The sequence below is a fragment of the Sebastes umbrosus genome, chromosome 1, assembly GCF_015220745.1.
Source record: "Sebastes umbrosus isolate fSebUmb1 chromosome 1, fSebUmb1.pri, whole genome shotgun sequence".
Classification (NCBI taxonomy): domain Eukaryota; kingdom Metazoa; phylum Chordata; class Actinopteri; order Perciformes; family Sebastidae; genus Sebastes; species Sebastes umbrosus.
In genome coordinates this window covers 29,074,553-29,096,056 of record NC_051269.1, presented here as the reverse complement: position 1 = coordinate 29,096,056, position 21,504 = coordinate 29,074,553, and the positions used below count along the sequence as shown (strand labels likewise).

At 41.9% G+C, this 21,504-nt stretch overlaps 1 protein-coding gene and 6 long non-coding RNA genes across 8 annotated transcripts; all 7 read left to right on the top strand.

Moving 5' to 3' along the window:
• Positions 1-356: 356 nt before the first annotated feature.
• On the top strand, positions 357-1,869 carry LOC119495169. The gene is made up of 2 exons (XR_005208378.1): positions 357-800; positions 1,651-1,869. It is a non-coding gene; the product is annotated as an uncharacterized LOC119495169 (long non-coding RNA).
• A 3,838-nt stretch (positions 1,870-5,707) lies between these two features.
• LOC119495160 lies at positions 5,708-6,445 on the top strand. 2 transcript variants are annotated; one of them, XR_005208377.1, is made up of 3 exons: positions 5,708-5,914; positions 6,048-6,254; positions 6,388-6,445. It is a non-coding gene; the product is annotated as an uncharacterized LOC119495160 (long non-coding RNA). The 2 variants fall into 2 exon arrangements; XR_005208375.1 differs by having other exon boundaries at positions 5,708-5,943; positions 6,114-6,254.
• Positions 6,446-7,917: 1,472 nt separating this feature from the next.
• On the top strand, positions 7,918-9,162 carry LOC119495186. Its single transcript, XR_005208383.1, has 2 exons — positions 7,918-8,356; positions 8,867-9,162. It is a non-coding gene; the product is annotated as an uncharacterized LOC119495186 (long non-coding RNA).
• A 285-nt stretch (positions 9,163-9,447) lies between these two features.
• On the top strand, positions 9,448-10,691 carry LOC119495183. Its single transcript, XR_005208382.1, has 2 exons — positions 9,448-9,886; positions 10,396-10,691. It is a non-coding gene; the product is annotated as an uncharacterized LOC119495183 (long non-coding RNA).
• A 455-nt stretch (positions 10,692-11,146) lies between these two features.
• Positions 11,147-11,711, top strand: LOC119495196. The gene is made up of 2 exons (XR_005208387.1): positions 11,147-11,353; positions 11,487-11,711. It is a non-coding gene; the product is annotated as an uncharacterized LOC119495196 (long non-coding RNA).
• A 116-nt stretch (positions 11,712-11,827) lies between these two features.
• On the top strand, positions 11,828-12,549 carry LOC119495208. Its single transcript, XR_005208399.1, has 2 exons — positions 11,828-12,033; positions 12,167-12,549. It is a non-coding gene; the product is annotated as an uncharacterized LOC119495208 (long non-coding RNA).
• A 4,131-nt stretch (positions 12,550-16,680) lies between these two features.
• smug1 (single-strand-selective monofunctional uracil-DNA glycosylase 1) lies at positions 16,681-20,411 on the top strand. Its single transcript, XM_037787498.1, has 2 exons — positions 16,681-17,128; positions 18,889-20,411. Exons 1-2 carry the CDS (start codon positions 16,805-16,807, stop codon positions 19,423-19,425), a joined length of 861 nt encoding a protein of 286 aa, XP_037643426.1. The 5' UTR covers positions 16,681-16,804; the 3' UTR covers positions 19,426-20,411.
• Positions 20,412-21,504: the final 1,093 nt, after the last annotated feature.

Sequence of the window (21,504 nt, the reverse complement as noted above, 5' to 3'; positions counted from 1 at the left end):
ATAAGCAGATTGACCCAAAGTTAGTGTGGAGCTCGATAGAGGTGGCACTCCTCAAGTAATTAATGGTGGAGAAGGGCAGTCCAATTGGCTTCTGCGGTGAAACCGATTACAGAATAAGGTGAGAGAAGGTAGTATCTCACCCCTTACAAGTGACACACATGTCAAGACAAATAAGCAGATTGAGCCCAAAGTTAGTGTGGAGCTCGATAGAGGTGGCACTCCTCAAGTAATTAATGGTGGAGAAGGGCAGTCCAATTGGCTTCTGCGGTGAAGCCGATTACAGAATAAGGTGAGAGAAGGTAGTATCTCACCCCTTACAAGTGACACACATGTCAAGACAAATAAGCAGATTGAGCCCAAGGCAGTGTGGAGCTCGATAGAGGTGGCACTCCTCAAGTAATTAATGGTGGACGAAGGGCAGTCCAATTGGCTTCTGCGGTGAAGCCGATTACAGAATTAGGTGAGAGAAGGTAGTATCTCACCCCTTACTAAGTGACACACATGTCAAGACAAATAAGCAGATTGAGCCCAAGGCAGTGTGGAGCTCGATAGAGGTGGCACTCCTCAAGTAATTAATGGCGAGAAGGGCGGTACACCTGGCTTCTAAAGTGAGGCCGATTACAGAATAAGGTGAGAGAAGGTAGTATCTCACCCCTTACAAGTGACACACATGTCAAGACAAATAAGCAGATTGAGCCCAAGGCAGTGTGGAGCTCGATAGAGGTGGCACTCCTCAAGTAATTAATGGTGGAGAAGGGCAGTCCAATTGGCTTCTGCGGTGAAGCCGATTACAGAATAAGGTGAGAGAAGGTAGTATCTCACCCCTTACAAGTGACACACATGTCAAGACAAATAAGCAGATTGACCCAAAGTTAGTGTGGAGCTCGATAGAGGTGGCACTCCTCAAGTAATTAATGGTCGAGAAGGGCGGTACACCTGGCTTCTAAAGTGAGGCCGATTACAGAATAAGGTGAGAGAAGGTAGTATCTCACCCCTTACAAGTGACACACATGTCAAGACAAATAAGCAGATTGAGCCCAAGGCAGTGTGGAGCTCGATAGAGGTGGCACTCCTCAAGTAATTAATGGTCGAAAAGGGCAGTCCAATTGGCTTCTGCGGTGAAACCGATTACAGAATAAGGTGAGAGAAGGTAGTATCTCACCCCTTACAAGTGACACACATGTCAAGACAAATAAGCAGATTGACCCAAAGTTAGTGTGGAGCTCGATAGAGGTGGCACTCCTCAAGTAATTAATGGTGGAGAAGGGCAGTCCAATTGGCTTCTGCGGTGAAACCGATTACAGAATAAGGTGAGAGAAGGTAGTATCTCACCCCTTACAAGTGACACACATGTCAAGACAAATAAGCAGATTGAGCCCAAGGCAGTGTGGAGCTCGATAGAGGTGGCACTCCTCAAGTAATTAATGGTCGAGAAGGGCGGTACACCTGGCTTCTAAAGAGAGAACGATTACAGAATAAGGTGAGAGAAGGTAGTATCTCACCCCTTACAAGTGACACACATGTCAAGACAAATAAGCAGATTGAGCCCAAGGCAGTGTGGAGATCGACAGAGGTGGCACTCCTCAAGTAATTAATGGTCGAGAAGGGCAGTCCAATTGGCTTCTGTGGTGAAACCGATTACAGAATGAGGTGAGAGAAGGTAGTATCTCACCCCTTACAAGTGACACACATGTCAAGACAAATAAGCAGATTGAGCCCAAGGCAATGTGGAGCTCGATAGAGGTGGCACTCCTCAAGTAATTAATGGTCGAGAAGGGCGGTACACCTGGCTTCTAAAGTGAGGCCGATTACAGAATAAGGTGAGAGAAGGTAGTATCTCACCCCTTACAAGTGACACACATGTCAAGACAAATAAGCAGATTGAGCCCAAGGCAGTATGGAGCTCGATAGAGGTGGCACTCCTCAAGTAATTAATGGTCGAGAAGGGCAGTCCAATTGGCTTCTGCGGTGAAGCCAATTACAGAATAAGGTGAGAGAAGGTAGTATCTCACCCCTTACAAGTGACACACATGTCTAGACAAATAAGCAGATTGAGCCCAAGGCAGTGTGGAGCTCGATAGAGGTGGCACTCCTCAAGTAAATAATGGTCGAGAAGGGCGGTACACCTGGCTTCTAACGTGAGGCCGATTAAAGAATAAGGTGAGAGAAGGTAGTATCTCACCCCTTACAAGTGACACACATGTCAAGACAAATAAGCAGGTTGACCCCAAGGCAGCGTGGAGCTCGATAGAGGTGGCACTCCTCAAGTAATTAATTGTGGAGAAGGGCAGTCCAATTGGCTTCTGCGGTGAAGCCGATTACAGAATAAGGTGAGAGAAGGTAGTATCTCACCCCTTACAAGTGACACACATGTCAAGATAAATAAGCAGATTGAGCCCAAGGCAGTGTGGAGCTCGATAGAGGTGGCACTCCTCAAGTAATTAATGGTCAAGAAGGGCGGTACACCTGGCTTCTAAAGTGAGGCCGATTACAGAATAAGGTGAGAGAAGGTAGTATCTCACCCCTTACAAGTGACACACATGTCAAGACAAATAAGCAGATTGACCCAAAGTTAGTGTGGAGCTCGATAGAGGTGGCACTCCTCAAGTAATTAATGGTGGAGAAGGGCAGTCCAATTGGCTTCTGCGGTGAAACCGATTACAGAATAAGGTGAGAGAAGGTAGTATCTCACCCCTTACAAGTGACACACATGTCAAGACAAATAAGCAGATTGACCCAAAGTTAGTGTGGAGCTTGATAGAGGTGGCACTCCTCAAGTAATTAATGGTGGAGAAGGGCAGTCCAATTGGCTTCTGCGGTGAAACCGATTACAGAATAAGGTGAGAGAAGGTAGTATCTCACCCCTTACAAGTGACACACATGTCAAGACAAATAAGCAGATTGAGCCCAAGGCAGTGTGGAGCTCGATAGAGGTGGCACTCCTCAAGTAATTAATGGTCGAGAAGGGCGGTACACCTGGCTTCTAAAGAGAGAACGATTACAGAATAAGGTGAGAGAAGGTAGTATCTCACCCCTTACAAGTGACACACATGTCAAGACAAATAAGCAGATTGAGCCCAAGGCAGTGTGGAGATCGACAGAGGTGGCACTCCTCAAGTAATTAATGGTCGAGAAGGGCAGTCCAATTGGCTTCTGTGGTGAAACCGATTACAGAATGAGGTGAGAGAAGGTAGTATCTCACCCCTTACAAGTGACACACATGTCAAGACAAATAAGCAGATTGAGCCCAAGGCAGTGTGGAGCTCGATAGAGGTGGCACTTCCTCAAGTAATTAATGGTCGAGAAGGGCGGTACACCTGGCTTCTAACGTGAGGCCGATTAAAGAATAAGGTGAGCCCTTACGAGTGACACACATGTCAAGACAAATAAGCAGATTGAGCCCAAGGCAGTATGGAGATCGATAGAGGTGGCACTCCTCAAGTAATTAATGGTCGAGAAGGGCAGTCCAATTGGTTTCTGCGGTGAAGCCAATTACAGAATAAGGTGAGAGAAGGTAGTATCTCACCCCTTACAAGTGACACACATGTCTAGACAAATAAGCAGATTGAGCCCAAGGCAGTGTGGAGCTCGATAGAGGTGGCACTCCTCAAGTAAATAATGGTCGAGAAGGGCGGTACACCTGGCTTCTAACGTGAGGCCGATTAAAGAATAAGGTGAGAGAAGGTAGTATCTCACCCCTTACAAGTGACACACATGTCAAGACAAATAAGCAGGTTGACCCCAAGGCAGCGTGGAGCTCGATAGAGGTGGCACTCCTCAAGTAATTAATGGTGGAGAAGGGCAGTCCAATTGGCTTCTGCGGTGAAGCCGATTACAGAATAAGGTGAGAGAAGGTAGTATCTCACCCCTTACAAGTGACACACATGTCAAGATAAATAAGCAGATTGAGCCCAAGGCAGTGTGGAGCTCGATAGAGGTGGCACTCCTCAAGTAATTAATGGTCGAGAAGGGCGGTACACCTGGCTCCTAAAGTGAGGCCGATTACAGAATAAGGTGAGAGAAGGTAGTATCTCACCCCTTACAAGTGACACACATGTCAAGACAAATAAGCAGATTGACCCAAAGTTAGTGTGGAGCTCGATAGAGGTGGCACTCCTCAAGTAATTAATGGTGGAGAAGGGCAGTCCAATTGGCTTCTGCGGTGAAACCGATTACAGAATAAGGTGAGAGAAGGTAGTATCTCACCCCTTACAAGTGACACACATGTCAAGACAAATAAGCAGATTGAGCCCAAGGCAGTGTGGAGCTCGATAGAGGTGGCACTCCTCAAGTAATTAATGGTCGAGAAGGGCGGTACACCTGGCTTCTAAAGTGAGGCCGATTACAGAATAAGGTGAGAGAAGGTAGTATCTCACCCCTTACAAGTGACACACATGTCAAGACAAATAAGCAGATTGAGCTCAAGGCAGTGTGGAGCTCGATAGAGGTGGCACTCCTCAAGTAATTAATGGTGGAGAAGGGCAGTCCAATTGACTTCTGCGGTGAAGCCGATTACAGAATAAGGTGAGAGAAGGTAGTATCTCACCCCTTACAAGTGACACACATGTCAAGACAAATAAGCAGATTGAGCCCAAGGCAGTGTGGAGCTCGATAGAGGTGGCACTCCTCAAGTAATTAATGGCCAAGAAGGGCGATACACCTGGCTTCTAAAGTGAGGCCGACTACAGAATAAGGTGAGAGAAGGTAGTATCTCACCCCTTACAAGTGACACACATGTCAAGACAAATAAGCAGATTGAGCTCAAGGCAGTGTGGAGCTCGATAGAGGTGGCACTCCTCAAGTAATTAATGGTCGAGAAGGGCAGTCCAATTGGCTTCTGCGGTGAAGCCAATTACAGAATAAGGTGAGAGAAGGTAGTATCTCACCCCTTACAAGTGACACACATGTCAGGACAAATAAGCAGATTGACCACAAGGCAGTGTGGAGCTCGATAGAGGTGGCACTCCTCAAGTAATTAATGGTCGAGAAGGGCGGTACACCTGGCTTCTAAAGTGAGGCCGATTACAGAATAAGGTGAGAGAAGGTAGTATCTCACCCCTTACAAGTGACACACATGTCAAGACAAATAAGCAGATTGACCCAAAGTTATTGTGGAGCTCGATAGAGGTGGCACTCCTCAAGTAATTAATGGTGGAGAAGGGCAGTCCAATTGGCTTCTGCGGTGAAGCCGATTACAGAAAAAGGTGAGAGAAGGTAGTATCTCACCCCTTACAAGTGACACACATGTCAAGACAAATAAGCAGATTGAGCCCAAGGCAGTGTGGAGCTCGATAGAGGTGGCACTCCTCAAGTAATTAATGGTCGAGAAGGGCGGTACACCTGGCTTCTAAAGTGAGGCCGATTACAGAATAAGGTGAGAGAAGGTAGTATCTCACCCTTACAAGTGACACACATGTCAAGACAAATAAGCAGATTGAGCCCAAGGCAGTGTGGAGCTCGATAGAGGTGGCACTCCTCAAGTAATTAATGGTCGAGAAGGGCAGTCCAATTGGCTTCTGCGGTGAAGTCAATTACAGAATAAGGTGAGAGAAGGTAGTATCTCACCCCTTACAAGTGACACACATGTCAGGACAAATAAGCAGATTGACCACAAGGCAGTGTGGAGCTCGATAGAGGTGGCACTCCTCAAGTAATTAATGGTGGAGAAGGGCAGTCCAATTGGCTTCTGCGGTGAAACCGATTACAGAATAAGGTGAGAGAAGGTAGTATCTCACCCCTTACAAGTGACACACATGTCAAGACAAATAAGCAGATTGAGCCCAAGGCAGTGTGGAGCTCGATAGAGGTGGCACTCCTCAAGTAATTAATGGTCGAGAAGGGCGGTACACCTGGCTTCTAAAGTGAGGCCGATTACAGAATAAGGTGAGAGAAGGTAGTATCTCACCCCTTACAAGTGACACACATGTCAAGACAAATAAGCAGGTTGACCCCAAGGCAGCGTGGAGCTCGATAGAGGTGGCACTCCTCAAGTAATTAATTGTGGAGAAGGGCAGTCCAATTGGCTTCTGCGGTGAAGCCGATTACAGAATAAGGTGAGAGAAGGTAGTATCTCACCCCTTACAAGTGACACACATGTCAAGATAAATAAGCAGATTGAGCCCAAGGCAGTGTGGAGCTCGATAGAGGTGGCACTCCTCAAGTAATTAATGGTCAAGAAGGGCGGTACACCTGGCTTCTAAAGTGAGGCCGATTACAGAATAAGGTGAGAGAAGGTAGTATCTCACCCCTTACAAGTGACACACATGTCAAGACAAATAAGCAGATTGACCCAAAGTTAGTGTGGAGCTCGATAGAGGTGGCACTCCTCAAGTAATTAATGGTGGAGAAGGGCAGTCCAATTGGCTTCTGCGGTGAAACCGATTACAGAATAAGGTGAGAGAAGGTAGTATCTCACCCCTTACAAGTGACACACATGTCAAGACAAATAAGCAGATTGACCCAAAGTTAGTGTGGAGCTTGATAGAGGTGGCACTCCTCAAGTAATTAATGGTGGAGAAGGGCAGTCCAATTGGCTTCTGCGGTGAAACCGATTACAGAATAAGGTGAGAGAAGGTAGTATCTCACCCCTTACAAGTGACACACATGTCAAGACAAATAAGCAGATTGAGCCCAAGGCAGTGTGGAGCTCGATAGAGGTGGCACTCCTCAAGTAATTAATGGTCGAGAAGGGCGGTACACCTGGCTTCTAAAGAGAGAACGATTACAGAATAAGGTGAGAGAAGGTAGTATCTCACCCCTTACAAGTGACACACATGTCAAGACAAATAAGCAGATTGAGCCCAAGGCAGTGTGGAGATCGACAGAGGTGGCACTCCTCAAGTAATTAATGGTCGAGAAGGGCAGTCCAATTGGCTTCTGTGGTGAAACCGATTACAGAATGAGGTGAGAGAAGGTAGTATCTCACCCCTTACAAGTGACACACATGTCAAGACAAATAAGCAGATTGAGCCCAAGGCAGTGTGGAGCTCGATAGAGGTGGCACTTCTCAAGTAATTAATGGTCGAGAAGGGCGGTACACCTGGCTTCTAAAGTGAGGCCGATTACAGAATAAGGTGAGAGAAGGTAGTATCTCACCCCTTACGAGTGACACACATGTCAAGACAAATAAGCAGATTGAGCCCAAGGCAGTATGGAGATCGATAGAGGTGGCACTCCTCAAGTAATTAATGGTCGAGAAGGGCAGTCCAATTGGTTTCTGCGGTGAAGCCAATTACAGAATAAGGTGAGAGAAGGTAGTATCTCACCCCTTACAAGTGACACACATGTCTAGACAAATAAGCAGATTGAGCCCAAGGCAGTGTGGAGCTCGATAGAGGTGGCACTCCTCAAGTAAATAATGGTCGAGAAGGGCGGTACACCTGGCTTCTAACGTGAGGCCGATTAAAGAATAAGGTGAGAGAAGGTAGTATCTCACCCCTTACAAGTGACACACATGTCAAGACAAATAAGCAGGTTGACCCCAAGGCAGCGTGGAGCTCGATAGAGGTGGCACTCCTCAAGTAATTAATGGTGGAGAAGGGCAGTCCAATTGGCTTCTGCGGTGAAGCCGATTACAGAATAAGGTGAGAGAAGGTAGTATCTCACCCCTTACAAGTGACACACATGTCAAGATAAATAAGCAGATTGAGCCCAAGGCAGTGTGGAGCTCGATAGAGGTGGCACTCCTCAAGTAATTAATGGTCGAGAAGGGCGGTACACCTGGCTCCTAAAGTGAGGCCGATTACAGAATAAGGTGAGAGAAGGTAGTATCTCACCCCTTACAAGTGACACACATGTCAAGACAAATAAGCAGATTGACCCAAAGTTAGTGTGGAGCTCGATAGAGGTGGCACTCCTCAAGTAATTAATGGTGGAGAAGGGCAGTCCAATTGGCTTCTGCGGTGAAACCGATTACAGAATAAGGTGAGAGAAGGTAGTATCTCACCCCTTACAAGTGACACACATGTCAAGACAAATAAGCAGATTGAGCCCAAGGCAGTGTGGAGCTCGATAGAGGTGGCACTCCTCAAGTAATTAATGGTCGAGAAGGGCGGTACACCTGGCTTCTAAAGTGAGGCCGATTACAGAATAAGGTGAGAGAAGGTAGTATCTCACCCCTTACAAGTGACACACATGTCAAGACAAATAAGCAGATTGAGCCCAAGACAGTGTGGAGCTCGATAGAGGTGGCACTCCTCAAGTAATTAATGGTGGAGAAGGGCAGTCCAATTGACTTCTGCGGTGAAGCCGATTACAGAATAAGGTGAGAGAAGGTAGTATCTCACCCCTTACAAGTGACACACATGTCAAGACAAATAAGCAGATTGAGCCCAAGGCAGTGTGGAGCTCGATAGAGGTGGCACTCCTCAAGTAATTAATGGCCAAGAAGGGCGATACACCTGGCTTCTAAAGTGAGGCCGACTACAGAATAAGGTGAGAGAAGGTAGTATCTCACCCCTTACAAGTGACACACATGTCAAGACAAATAAGCAGATTGAGCTCAAGGCAGTGTGGAGCTCGATAGAGGTGGCACTCCTCAAGTAATTAATGGTCGAGAAGGGCAGTCCAATTGGCTTCTGCGGTGAAGCCAATTACAGAATAAGGTGAGAGAAGGTAGTATCTCACCCCTTACAAGTGACACACATGTCAGGACAAATAAGCAGATTGACCACAAGGCAGTGTGGAGCTCGATAGAGGTGGCACTCCTCAAGTAATTAATGGTCGAGAAGGGCGGTACACCTGGCTTCTAAAGTGAGGCCGATTACAGAATAAGGTGAGAGAAGGTAGTATCTCACCCCTTACAAGTGACACACATGTCAAGACAAATAAGCAGATTGACCCAAAGTTATTGTGGAGCTCGATAGAGGTGGCACTCCTCAAGTAATTAATGGTGGAGAAGGGCAGTCCAATTGGCTTCTGCGGTGAAGCCGATTACAGAAAAAGGTGAGAGAAGGTAGTATCTCACCCCTTACAAGTGACACACATGTCAAGACAAATAAGCAGATTGAGCCCAAGGCAGTGTGGAGCTCGATAGAGGTGGCACTCCTCAAGTAATTAATGGTCGAGAAGGGCGGTACACCTGGCTTCTAAAGTGAGGCCGATTACAGAATAAGGTGAGAGAAGGTAGTATCTCACCCCTTACAAGTGACACACATGTCAAGACAAATAAGCAGATTGAGCCCAAGGCAGTGTGGAGCTCGATAGAGGTGGCACTCCTCAAGTAATTAATGGTCGAGAAGGGCAGTCCAATTGGCTTCTGCGGTGAAGTCAATTACAGAATAAGGTGAGAGAAGGTAGTATCTCACCCCTTACAAGTGACACACATGTCAGGACAAATAAGCAGATTGACCACAAGGCAGTGTGGAGCTCGATAGAGGTGGCACTCCTCAAGTAATTAATGGTGGAGAAGGGCAGTCCAATTGGCTTCTGCGGTGAAACCGATTACAGAATAAGGTGAGAGAAGGTAGTATCTCACCCCTTACAAGTGACACACATGTCAAGACAAATAAGCAGATTGAGCCCAAGGCAGTGTGGAGCTCGATAGAGGTGGCACTCCTCAAGTAATTAATGGTCGAGAAGGGCGGTACACCTGGCTTCTAAAGTGAGGCCGATTACAGAATAAGGTGAGAGAAGGTAGTATCTCACCCCTTACAAGTGACACACATGTCAAGACAAATAAGCAGATTGAGCCCAAGACAGTGTGGAGCTCGATAGAGGTGGCACTCCTCAAGTAATTAATGGTGGAGAAGGGCAGTCCAATTGACTTCTGCGGTGAAGCCGATTACAGAATAAGGTGAGAGAAGGTAGTATCTCACCCCTTACAAGTGACACACATGTCAAGACAAATAAGCAGATTGAGCCCAAGGCAGTGTGGAGCTCGATAGAGGTGGCACTCCTCAAGTAATTAATGGCCAAGAAGGGCGGTACACCTGGCTTCTAAAGTGAGGCCGACTACAGAATAAGGTGAGAGAAGGTAGTATCTCACCCTTACAAGTGACACACATGTCAAGACAAATAAGCAGATTGAGCTCAAGGCAGTGTGGAGCTCGATAGAGGTGGCACTCCTCAAGTAATTAATGGTCGAGAAGGGCAGTCCAATTGGCTTCTGCGGTGAAGCCAATTACAGAATAAGGTGAGAGAAGGTAGTATCTCACCCCTTACAAGTGACACACATGTCAGGACAAATAAGCAGATTGACCACAAGGCAGTGTGGAGCTCGATAGAGGTGGCACTCCTCAAGTAATTAATGGTCGAGAAGGGCGGTACACCTGGCTTCTAAAGTGAGGCCGATTACAGAATAAGGTGAGAGAAGGTAGTATCTCACCCCTTACAAGTGACACACATGTCAAGACAAATAAGCAGATTGACCCAAAGTTATTGTGGAGCTCGATAGAGGTGGCACTCCTCAAGTAATTAATGGTGGAGAAGGGCAGTCCAATTGGCTTCTGCGGTGAAGCCGATTACAGAAAAAGGTGAGAGAAGGTAGTATCTCACCCCTTACAAGTGACACACATGTCAAGACAAATAAGCAGATTGAGCCCAAGGCAGTGTGGAGCTCGATAGAGGTGGCACTCCTCAAGTAATTAATGGTCGAGAAGGGCGGTACACCTGGCTTCTAAAGTGAGGCCGATTACAGAATAAGGTGAGAGAAGGTAGTATCTCACCCCTTACAAGTGACACACATGTCAAGACAAATAAGCAGATTGAGCCCAAGGCAGTGTGGAGCTCGATAGAGGTGGCACTCCTCAAGTAATTAATGGTCGAGAAGGGCAGTCCAATTGGCTTCTGCGGTGAAGCCAATTACAGAATAAGGTGAGAGAAGGTAGTATCTCACCCCTTACAAGTGACACACATGTCAGGACAAATAAGCAGATTGACCACAAGGCAGTGTGGAGCTCGATAGAGGTGGCACTCCTCAAGTAATTAATGGTCGAGAAGGGCAGTACACCTGGCTTCTAAAGTGAGGCCGATTACGGAATAAGGTGAGAGAAGGTAGTATCTCACCCCTTACAAGTGACACACATGTCAGGACAAATAAGCAGATTAAGCCCAAGGCAGTGTGGAGCTCGATAGAGGTGGCACTCCTCAAGTAATTAATGGTCGAGAAGGGCAGTCCAATTGGCTTCTGCGGTGAAGCCGATTACAGAATAAGGTGAGAGAAGGTAGTATCTCACCCCTTACAAGTGACACACATGTCAGGACAAATAAGCAGATTGACCACAAGGCAGTGTGGAGCTCGATAGAGGTGGCACTCCTCAAGTAATTAATGGTCGAGAAGGGCGGTACACCTGGCTTCTAAAGTGAGGCCGATTACAGAATAAGGTGAGAGAAGGTAGTATCTCACCCCTTACAAGTGACACACATGTCAAGACAAATAAGCAGATTGACCCAAAGTTAGTGTGGAGCTCGATAGAGGTGGCACTCCTCAAGTAATTAATGGTCGAGAAGGGCAGTCCAATTGGCTTCTGCGGTGAAGCCGATTACAGAATAAGGTGAGAGAAGGTAGTATCTCACCCCTTACAAGTGACACACATGTCAAGACAAATAAGCAGATTGAGCCCAAGGCAGTGTGGAGCTCGATAGAGGTGGCACTCCTCAAGTAAATAATGGTCGAGAAGGGCGGTACACCTGGCTTCTAACGTGAGGCCGATTACAGAATAAGGTGAGAGAAGGTAGTATCTCACCCCTTACAAGTGACACACATGTCAAGACAAATAAGCACATTGACCCCAAGGCAGTGTGGAGCTCGATAGAGGTGGCACTCCTCAAGTAATTAATGGTCGAGAAGGGCAGTCCAATTGGCTTCTGCGGTGAAGCCGATTACAGAATAAGGTGAGAGAAGGTAGTATCTCACCCCTTACAAGTGACACACATGTCAGGACAAATAAGCAGATTAAGCCCAAGGCAGTGTGGAGCTCGATAGAGGTGGCACTCCTCAAGTAATTAATGGTGGAGAAGGGCAGTCCAATTGGCTTCTGTGGTGAAGCCGATTACAGAATAAGGTGAGAGAAGGTAGTATCTCACCCCTTACAAGTGACACACATGTCAGGACAAATAAGCAGATTAAGCCCAAGGCAGTGTGGAGCTCGATAGAGGTGGCACTCCTCAAGTAATTAATGGTCGAGAAGGGCAGTCCAATTGGCTTCTGCGGTGAAGCCGATTACAGAATAAGGTGAGAGAAGGTAGTATCTCACCCCTTACAAGTGACACACATGTCAAGACAAATAAGCAGATTGACCCCAAGGCAGTGTGGAGCTCGATAGAGGTGGCACTCCTCAAGTAATTAATGGTCGAGAAGGGCGGTACACCTGGCTTCTAAAGTGAGGCCGATTACGGAATAAGGTGAGAGAAGGTAGTATCTCACCCCTTACAAGTGACACACATGTCAAGACAAATAAGCAGATTGAGCCTAAGGCAGTGTGGAGCTCGATAGAGGTGGCACTCCTCAAGTAATTAATGGTGGAGAAGGGCAGTCCAATTGGCTTCTGTGGTGAAGCCGATTACAGAATAAGGTGAGAGAAGGTAGTATCTCACCCCTTACAAGTGACACACATGTCAGGACAAATAAGCAGATTAAGCCCAAGGCAGTGTGGAGCTCGATAGAGGTGGCACTCCTCAAGTAATGTTATGTCGAAAAAAAGTCAACGTATAGTTTGTCAAAAAAAGTCAAAGTATGGTATGTTACAATTTTTTTAAAAAGTCATAGTATACTATGTCGAAAAAAGGTCATATTATTGTATGCTAAATTGTAAAAGTCAATGTATAGTATGTTGATAAAAGGCATAGTATAGTATGTTCAAAAAATTACAAAAATAGTCAATGTATAGTATATCGAAAACAATATGATAGTATAGTACGTCAAAAAAATTCTAAAGTCATACTTTAGTATGTCGAATGAAAATCGTAATATAGTTTGTTGAAAAAACAAAATAAGTCACAGTATAATTGTTATGGCTGTATGTGTTTTCCGTGCTGTTGTCCTTTTCTAGTAGCTCTGCCCAGGTGTGCTGCACTGCTCAACGTGGTTGTGAAGGAAGTGCTTAAAAGCTCCTGTGCCAGCAGCAGAAGGGAGAGGCCTATGTTGTGGGGACTGCTGGTTTTTCTGCCTCTCAGCCTAAGATTTTTGTATTGTCTTATTTGTATTTCTTTGTTAATAAATCTTATGGATTTGAGTGTTTTAAAAATGTCTTATGTGGTTGATTTGGGTCAGTGTTGGAGTGTTGTTCGCCCCATTAGGGCTGCCCAAGGGTGGGGCGTAACAATAGTAATTTGAAGAAAAGTCCTAGTATGATATGTCGTATAATAAAAAATTCATAGTATACTATGTCAGAAAAAAGTCATAATATAGTATGTTGAAAAAATTTCATAGTGTAGTATATCAAAAAAATAAAAAAGTCATAGTATGTCTAAAAAAGTCATAGTATAGTATGTAGAAAAAATAAAAGTCATAGTATGTCTAAAAAAGTCATAGTATAGTATGTAGAAAAAATAAAAAAGTCATAGTTTGTCGAAAAAAGCCATAATATAGTATTTTGATAAAAAGTCATAGTATAGTATGTTAATAAAAAAGTCAAAGTATGGTATGTGGACATTTTTTTTAAAAAAGTCATAGTATAGTATGTCGAAAAAATGTCATAGTATAGTTTGTCGAAAAAAAAAAAAGTCATTGTATGGTATGTTGAAAAAAAACAATGTCATCGTATAGTATGTCAAAAAAAATTAAAAAAAGTCGTATAGTATGTCGAAAAAATAAAAAATTCATTGTATAGTATGTTGAAAAAAAGTCATAATAAATTATATTAAAAAAATGCTAAAATAGTCGTAGTATAGTATGTCAAAACACTGCAAAAAAAATCATAGTATAGTATGTCGAAAAAAAATTATAGTATATTATTTTGCAAAAAACTATAAAAAGTCATATTATAGTATGTCGAAAAAGTGATAAAGAAGTCATAGTATAGTATGTCGATAAAAGTGAGTACAGTATGCAGGAAAAAAGTATAGTATGTCAAAAAAAGTGATAAAAAAGTAGGAGAAAGGTATGTGGAAAAAAATGATAAAAAAAGTCATAGTACAGTATGTTGAAAAAAAATTATAGTATATTATTTTGCAAAAAAATTATAAAAAGTCCTATTATACTATGTCGAAAAAATGTCAAAGTATAGTTTGTCGAAAAAAAAAAGTCATTGTATAGTATGTCAAAAAAAAGTCGTATAGTATGTCGAAAAAATAAAAGTCATAGTATAGTATGTTGAAAAAAGGTCATAATAAATTATATTAAAAAAATGCAAAAATAGTCGTAGTATAGTATGTCAAAACACTGCAGAAAAAAGTCATAGTATAGTATGATGAAAAATCTAAAAAATCATAGTATAGTATGTTGAAAAAAAATTATTGTATATTGCTTTGCAAAAAATTATAAAAAGTCATATTATAGTATGTCGAAAAAAGTCATAGTATAGTATGTCAAAAAAAGTGATAAAAAAGTCGGAGTATAGTATGTGGAAAAAAGTGATAAAAAAAATTCATAGAATAGTATGTCGGAAAAAAATGATAGTCATAGTATAGTATGTTGAAAAAAAATTATAGTATATTATTTTGCAAAAAATTATAAAAAAGTCCTCTTATAGTATGTGGAAAAAATGTCATAGTATAGTTTGTCGAAAAATTCAAAAGTCATAATATAGTATGTAAAAAAAAAAGTCATAGTACTGACTGACTCCCAGAAAAGTTCATTGTTGTCCCCCCATTTGTTTTTAGATAATTCTCTTTTAATGCAAATTTTAGTGCTTTTAGTGTTTGTGAATTGTATTTTATCTCCATTTGTGTCTGTGTCTACAACTTTGTGTTCTTGCTGCTGACCGTCTTGGCCAGGTCTCCCTTGGAAAAGAGGTTCTTAATCCCAGTGGGACTAACCTGGTTAAATAAAGGTTAAATCAAAATAAATAAAATAAATTCATTATAAGTTGTCTTTCAATCAAATATTAAGATATAAGTGGAAAAAAACTGTTCACAAAACACAATAGACATGACCACTGACTATTTGTGTAACAATTTCGCCACAAATCCACATACTGACCATATACGGTCCAGCCATATAGCCTACTCGATTTTGACCGAATCAGTAGGTGGCGGTATGCACCTTTAAAGTTGGTTTGCACACACTTATCAATACGAGTCAACAAAAGCCTACAGCACTGCAGAAACATGTAGGAGTAAATGAATGAAATATTACATGAAGGAATCTGCTAGGAAAGACATCTAAGAAAGTACACAATCTTCTAATTAATTACTTAAGGGCAACAGGAATAATGAAGAGAATTTAATTATTACTATTATTATTTTATTTTAGTTAGTTATCATTATTTTTAATTAAAATTTGTATTTATGCATTTTTTAAATTCTATTTATTTTTTAATATAATTTAATTTTAATTAAAAAAAAATTCTCCTGCCAGTCTACTGCTCCACACTTTATTATTATTATTATTATTATTATTATTATTATTTTATTTTAGTTAGTTATTATTAGTATCATCTTTAATTTTAATTTATGTATTTTTATTTTTTATTTTATTAATTTATTCTCCTGCCAGTCTACTGCTCCACACTTAATTATTATTATTATTATTATTATTTTATTTTAGTTAGTTATCATTATTTTTAATTAAAATTTGTATTTATGCATTTTTTAAATTCTATTTATTTTTTAATATAATTTAATTTTAATTAAAAAAAAAATTCTCCTGCCAGTCTACTGCTCCACACTTAATTATTATTATTATTATTATTATTATTTTATTTTAGTTAGTTATTATTAGTATTATCTTTAATTTTAATTTATGTATTTTTATTTTTTATTTTATTAATTTATTCTCCTGCCAGTCTACTGCTCCACACTTAATTATTATTATTATTATTATTATTATTATTATTTATTTTTGTTAGTTATTATTAGTATTATCTTTAATTTTAATTTATGTATTTTTATTTTTTATTTTATTAATTTATTCTCCTGCCAGTCTACTGCTCCACACTTAATTATTATTATTATTATTATTATTTTATTTTAGTTAGTTATCATTATTTTTAATTAAAATTTGTATTTATGCATTTTTTAAATTCTATTTATTTTTTAATATAATTTAATTTTAATTAAAAAAAAAATTCTCCTGCCAGTCTACTGCTCCACACTTAATTATTATTATTATTATTATTATTTTATTTTAGTTAGTTATTATTAGTATTATCTTTAATTTTAATTTATGTATTTTTATTTTTTATTTTATTAATTTATTCTCCTGCCAGTCTACTGCTCCACACTTAATTATTATTATTATTATTATTATTATTATTATTATTTATTTTTGTTAGTTATTATTAGTATTATCTTTAATTTTAATTTATGTATTTTTATTTTTTATTTTATTAATTTATTCTCCTGCCAGTCTACTGCTCCACACTTAATTATTATTATTATTATTATTATTATTATTATTATTATTATTATTATTATTATTTATTTTTGTTAGTTATTATTATTATTTATTTTATTTTAATTTAATTTTTTTTTTTATTATTTTGTATTTATTTTTTTTCCTGCCAGTCTACTGCTCCCCACTCCACTCCAGTCCAGTAGGAGGCGGTAATGCCACTATAAGCTGGTTTGGTTTGGCCAATAAACACCAAAGAAGAAGAAGCCTACAGCACTGTACACAAACCTTTTAGGGGAGTTGTCATAAAGTGTAAATGCTTTGTTTTTATCGGACAAACCAGCACTCGTGTAAAACGCTTTTCAGTTAAAGATGTCAGGTGACCCGGCTGAGCTCGCTGCTGGAGATGGAGAGAAAGGACTTCTGTCTTTGTGTGAATCAGAGGAACAACCAGCATTACAACCTGCAGCACCGCAGCTCAACATCACTCCCTCCTGCAGGTTCCTGCAGGTTGAACTGGAGCTGAACGCTCACCTCCGGCGGCTCTCCTTCAGCGAGCCGGTCCGGTTCATCTACAACCCGCTGGAGTACGCCTGGGACACGCACCGCTGCTACGTGGAGACGTACTGTCAGGCCGGACAGAGGATCCTGTTTCTGGGGATGAATCCGGGACCTTTCGGCATGGCTCAGACCGGGGTGAGCTCAGCATCTACATACTGTCATTATGCATGTCACACAGGTAGATGAGCACGGGGGCATGGAGAGTTTAGTAGCAGGCTGATGCATGATGGACTGAATGCGGAAGCTTCCACAAACAACAACAACAACAACAACAACAACAACAACAACAGTGAGAGTCATGCTCAGCTGGAGTAGCCTCGCCTCTTGCAGACCACCAGGGGCCCTGAAAGAAACATAGTCACTGTGTTTTTTTATACTTTGATTGACAGATGGATCATCCAATCACCTGGCCTTTTCCAAACAGTTTCCAATGACAGCTTCTCAGATGGTTCTGTGAAACAAATGGGTCAGGTTAAAGCTGCAGTAGGTAGAATTGGAGCAAATGTGATTTAAAGGGACTGTTTGTAACTTCTTACACGTATAAATCAATCCAGGTCGGTGTCCCATGCACGCTCACGTGTGGCTACGCTGTTCAGACAAGACTCCAACACAAACTACACAGAAGCACCAAACCGCAAAGTTATATCTAGTGAAGCCCGTCTTGTTAAACAGTGTTGGCCGCGGTCGGAGGACGCAGGGGAGATCGTAGCTTTGGTCTCCAGGGCCGGAGTCTCTGCTGTACTCTGCTCCTCTGCTCCTCTGCCTGCCTGCCTTCACTCACACGCCGCGCTCGTTCTCGCTCGCTCAACTCGCTCGCTCAACTCGCTCGCTCAACTCGCCCTCCGGCTGCGGTCAGGAGGCTGAAGCAGGAAAAGCCAACACTAGGATCAGCATTGATTCATGGAGAGACCTTCGTCTGGTCAGCTAACATTCCTGCCAAGCGGGTGAAATATAGTGATATTGTGGTTTTAGCTGACGTGTGTCGTCTCACTGTTTTGATGGATGCTGCTCACATTCAGTTAGCGCGTGCACACGGGCGAGGGCGAGCAACAGGACGCTGACTTTCGTTGACTTAACGGCCACAGGTGTCGCTGTTACAACCAATTTCTGATTCTTGCAAACAGTCCCTTTAAAAAAAAGTTATCTTTTATAAAACGGTCACTATATCCTGACAGTAGTGCATGAGACAGGTAATCTGAAAAAAAACATCATGTGCCTCTGTGTCCTCCGGTGCTCCTAACGGCATCTGCAACAACCAATCAGAGCCGAGCTGGAGCCTGCCATCTCTGAGCAGCTGTCAATCACTCGCGAACAGCTAAACCGTGCACTACAAGATGTTTCTGAAAACATTTGAGGCTTGAATTAGGCATTACAGTAACAGAATATTGATTCATATTAGATCAGTGCTGCCTAGTTTGACCGTTTGATCAGAGTTTGAGAGTGATTGACAGCTGACTCCATCGAATGATGAACAGCCAATAGGAACGCTCTCTCTCTCTGAAATGACCTGTGATTGGCCAAAGTCTCCCGTCACAGGCTAGATTTTTTAAAGCCTGTAAACAGAGCCATGAGGAGGTGCGGAAGTCTAATTTTCTCTCAGAGCACTTGAATTACAATATGTTGAAAGGTACAATATGCATTATCTGTTTTGAATACCTGTGCTGTGGAGGGATCATGCATTAAAATTAATATGAGTCATGTTCCTACTGTTTCCTAGTCTCCCAGTTTGAGCTATATTTTCCCAGTTTTCATCACCAGATGTCGGGTTACTTCTTCTGACTTGTTTCAATCGATGTAATTTACTGCAGTAAATGTTGTATCTATGATGTGTTCAAAAAAATAAATATAAATATATAATGATATATAATATAAATGATCTACGTTTCTTTGCACAGGTCCCCTTCGGAGAAGTGAGGTCAGTTGTTGATTGGCTGAAGATCACAGGGGAGGTCGGTCATCCTGATGACGAGCATCCAAAGCGGCGGATCACAGGACTTGCCTGCACTCAGAAGGAAGTGAGTGGCGCACGTTTCTGGGGCTTCTTCAGGAAGTTGTGCGGCGAACCGGCGCTTTTCTTCCAGCACTGCTTTGTGCACAATCTATGCCCGCTCATCTTCATCGCTGCCAGTGGGAAGAATTTAACGCCCCCCGAGCTGCCTGCAGGTGAACGAGAAGCCCTCTTGGCCCTGTGTGACATTGCACTGTGCCAGGCGGTGGAGGCACTGGGCGTCTCCATGGTGATCGGGGTTGGAAGGGTGGCAGAGCAGCGGGCACGGCGAGCTCTGTCAGCAGCAGGTGTCAACGTGCGGGTCGAGGGCATCATGCATCCGTCGCCCAGGAACCCGCTAGCCAATAAGGGCTGGGAGGAAGTAGCCAAAGCTAAGTTGGCAGAACTTGGCGTCTTGTCGCTGCTGGACGTGTCTCATCAATAGAGTGCGCTTCATCTGACAATGGATCATGATGTGAGGCGTTTGAGTAAGAGACTCAGTTTACACTGCTAAAAAGTACAAGTTCACATTTTTCCCTCACAGCTCAGTCTGTGTCTGAGCAGCTCCAAGGAGAGCTTATCACGCCTTCCACGTCTGCCATCACTACTGCTGCAAACACGTCAGTTTTCTTCTTCTTCTGTGAGGATCTGTCGCTTCATTTCGAGATGGGTTTTCTTTACAGATCAGTGCATGCTAAGCACTGTAAAACTAAATATAAACACTAATGCTGGTACAAAGTGCTCTGGATACATTTGTAGGTTTCTAGTCAAAGGGTAAGCTCAGGGTGATGATGAAAATTCAGTGTTCAAGAGTTCTTGTCAGGTAATTGCATTCATCAAAATGCCCTATACTTAAAATGTGTGTGAAACTTTAAATGAAGCCTTACCACAGAAACAGCCTGTCTCAATATGTATTAGCTAATGATGCATATTGGGACACACACTGAGCATTAAACATGACAATAGAAAAATAGATTTCAAAATGCAGCACTGTGAGTGCACATATTAGACATTTTAATCGATTTTCAAAAGGTATTAATTTACCAAGTTGAACAATTGTCAACTTTTCTTCATACATTATGTAAACAAGGTCTTGCATGTTCTTTGTTTCCAAAAAAAATCCATAAAGGTGCCATCCTCAGGAAGAAAAACAAGTACACACTTTACTGTCCTACTGTAGTTTTTGAATGGTGACATCACAGAGGTAATGAGAAACATGTATATGACAAAACTATTGAGTTAATAGTTAGGTATTGTTCATGCTAGATCACTGTACAAGACTGTTCTTTTTTCTTTTCTCTTTTTTGAAATGTCATTTTAATTGTCATTTATTTTGATAATGTGTTTTATTTGTTAATGTTTACACATTTTATCCACAATTTGACCAATTCTGTTTATTTCTGTTTAAATAAACAAAATGATGAAATATGAGATTTTCTGCCTCTGGTGCTTCAAAGATGAATGTTAACTGACTAACTAACTAAGGCTGATATTTTGCATGTTAGCTTGATAATATGCTAAGTAAGGGATAATGTACAGCGGGTCGCTCATTGTTGTGAAATAAACCCAGACAGGGCATTGCAAGACGGCTTATTACACGGCTACTTACTTAAGAAATCAATAATTTGATACAAAAACGGTCCGCCAGAGTCCAACATCAGAACTGCGGCCATAGCAACGGTCTGTTATACATCAATGGAGCCATCATTAATGTTATTCGTAAAGTGCTTTACCTACTACGTTAAAATGGTTGCTGTGAAAAGGCTATTACAAAATGGGTTTGAAAGTTCCTCCTTTCAGCAGCTATTGTCTGCCCGCAACTGAAAGCAAGAACTTAAATCACATTTTCCACCAATAACACACAGAGAGCAGAATTTTTTTTGGCATTTAGAGAGACAGAGATCCTAGAGGGGCAGAAGATGCGAGATCAATTGATTTATTCTAAAATAACGACATCTAAATGAAAACTTCACCACCAGTCATAACATAACACAGTGAGCTGGATCTGTGTTAACGGGGATATTGTGTCCATTCTTCACCCAGCAGACCTGCATTCATCTCTCTAACAGTTTCAATACACTAATCTGATAATCATCAGGGTTCTGTTTTTATTTACTTTTGTCCCCTAAAAGCACCGAAACCACAACTCACTTATTGAATGTGGGTTTGTGCTAAAACTACGCTGCCATCAAGTGTACACAAGTGGGACCACAATTCTTACGCAATCACAGTTTGAGAATAAAAGTCAAATTTACAGAATATGAAATGTGTAGGCAGTATCCAAATCACTGAGACACGGAAATGACTGATGAGTTTTACATAAAACACTGTTGAAAACTAATGAAGCTCATCTCTGCTTCAGTATTTTCAGAGCAGTTTTACAGGAAAATGCAGGAAATATCCACAGTTTGCATCATATAGTGGACGTCTGTTGTTGGACTAGGGCTTCTGCCATTTTTATGTCTTTCACTGATTCCAGGATAGTGGGTTCACTTAAGTTGTTATTAAGAGAGAGGTTCAGCCT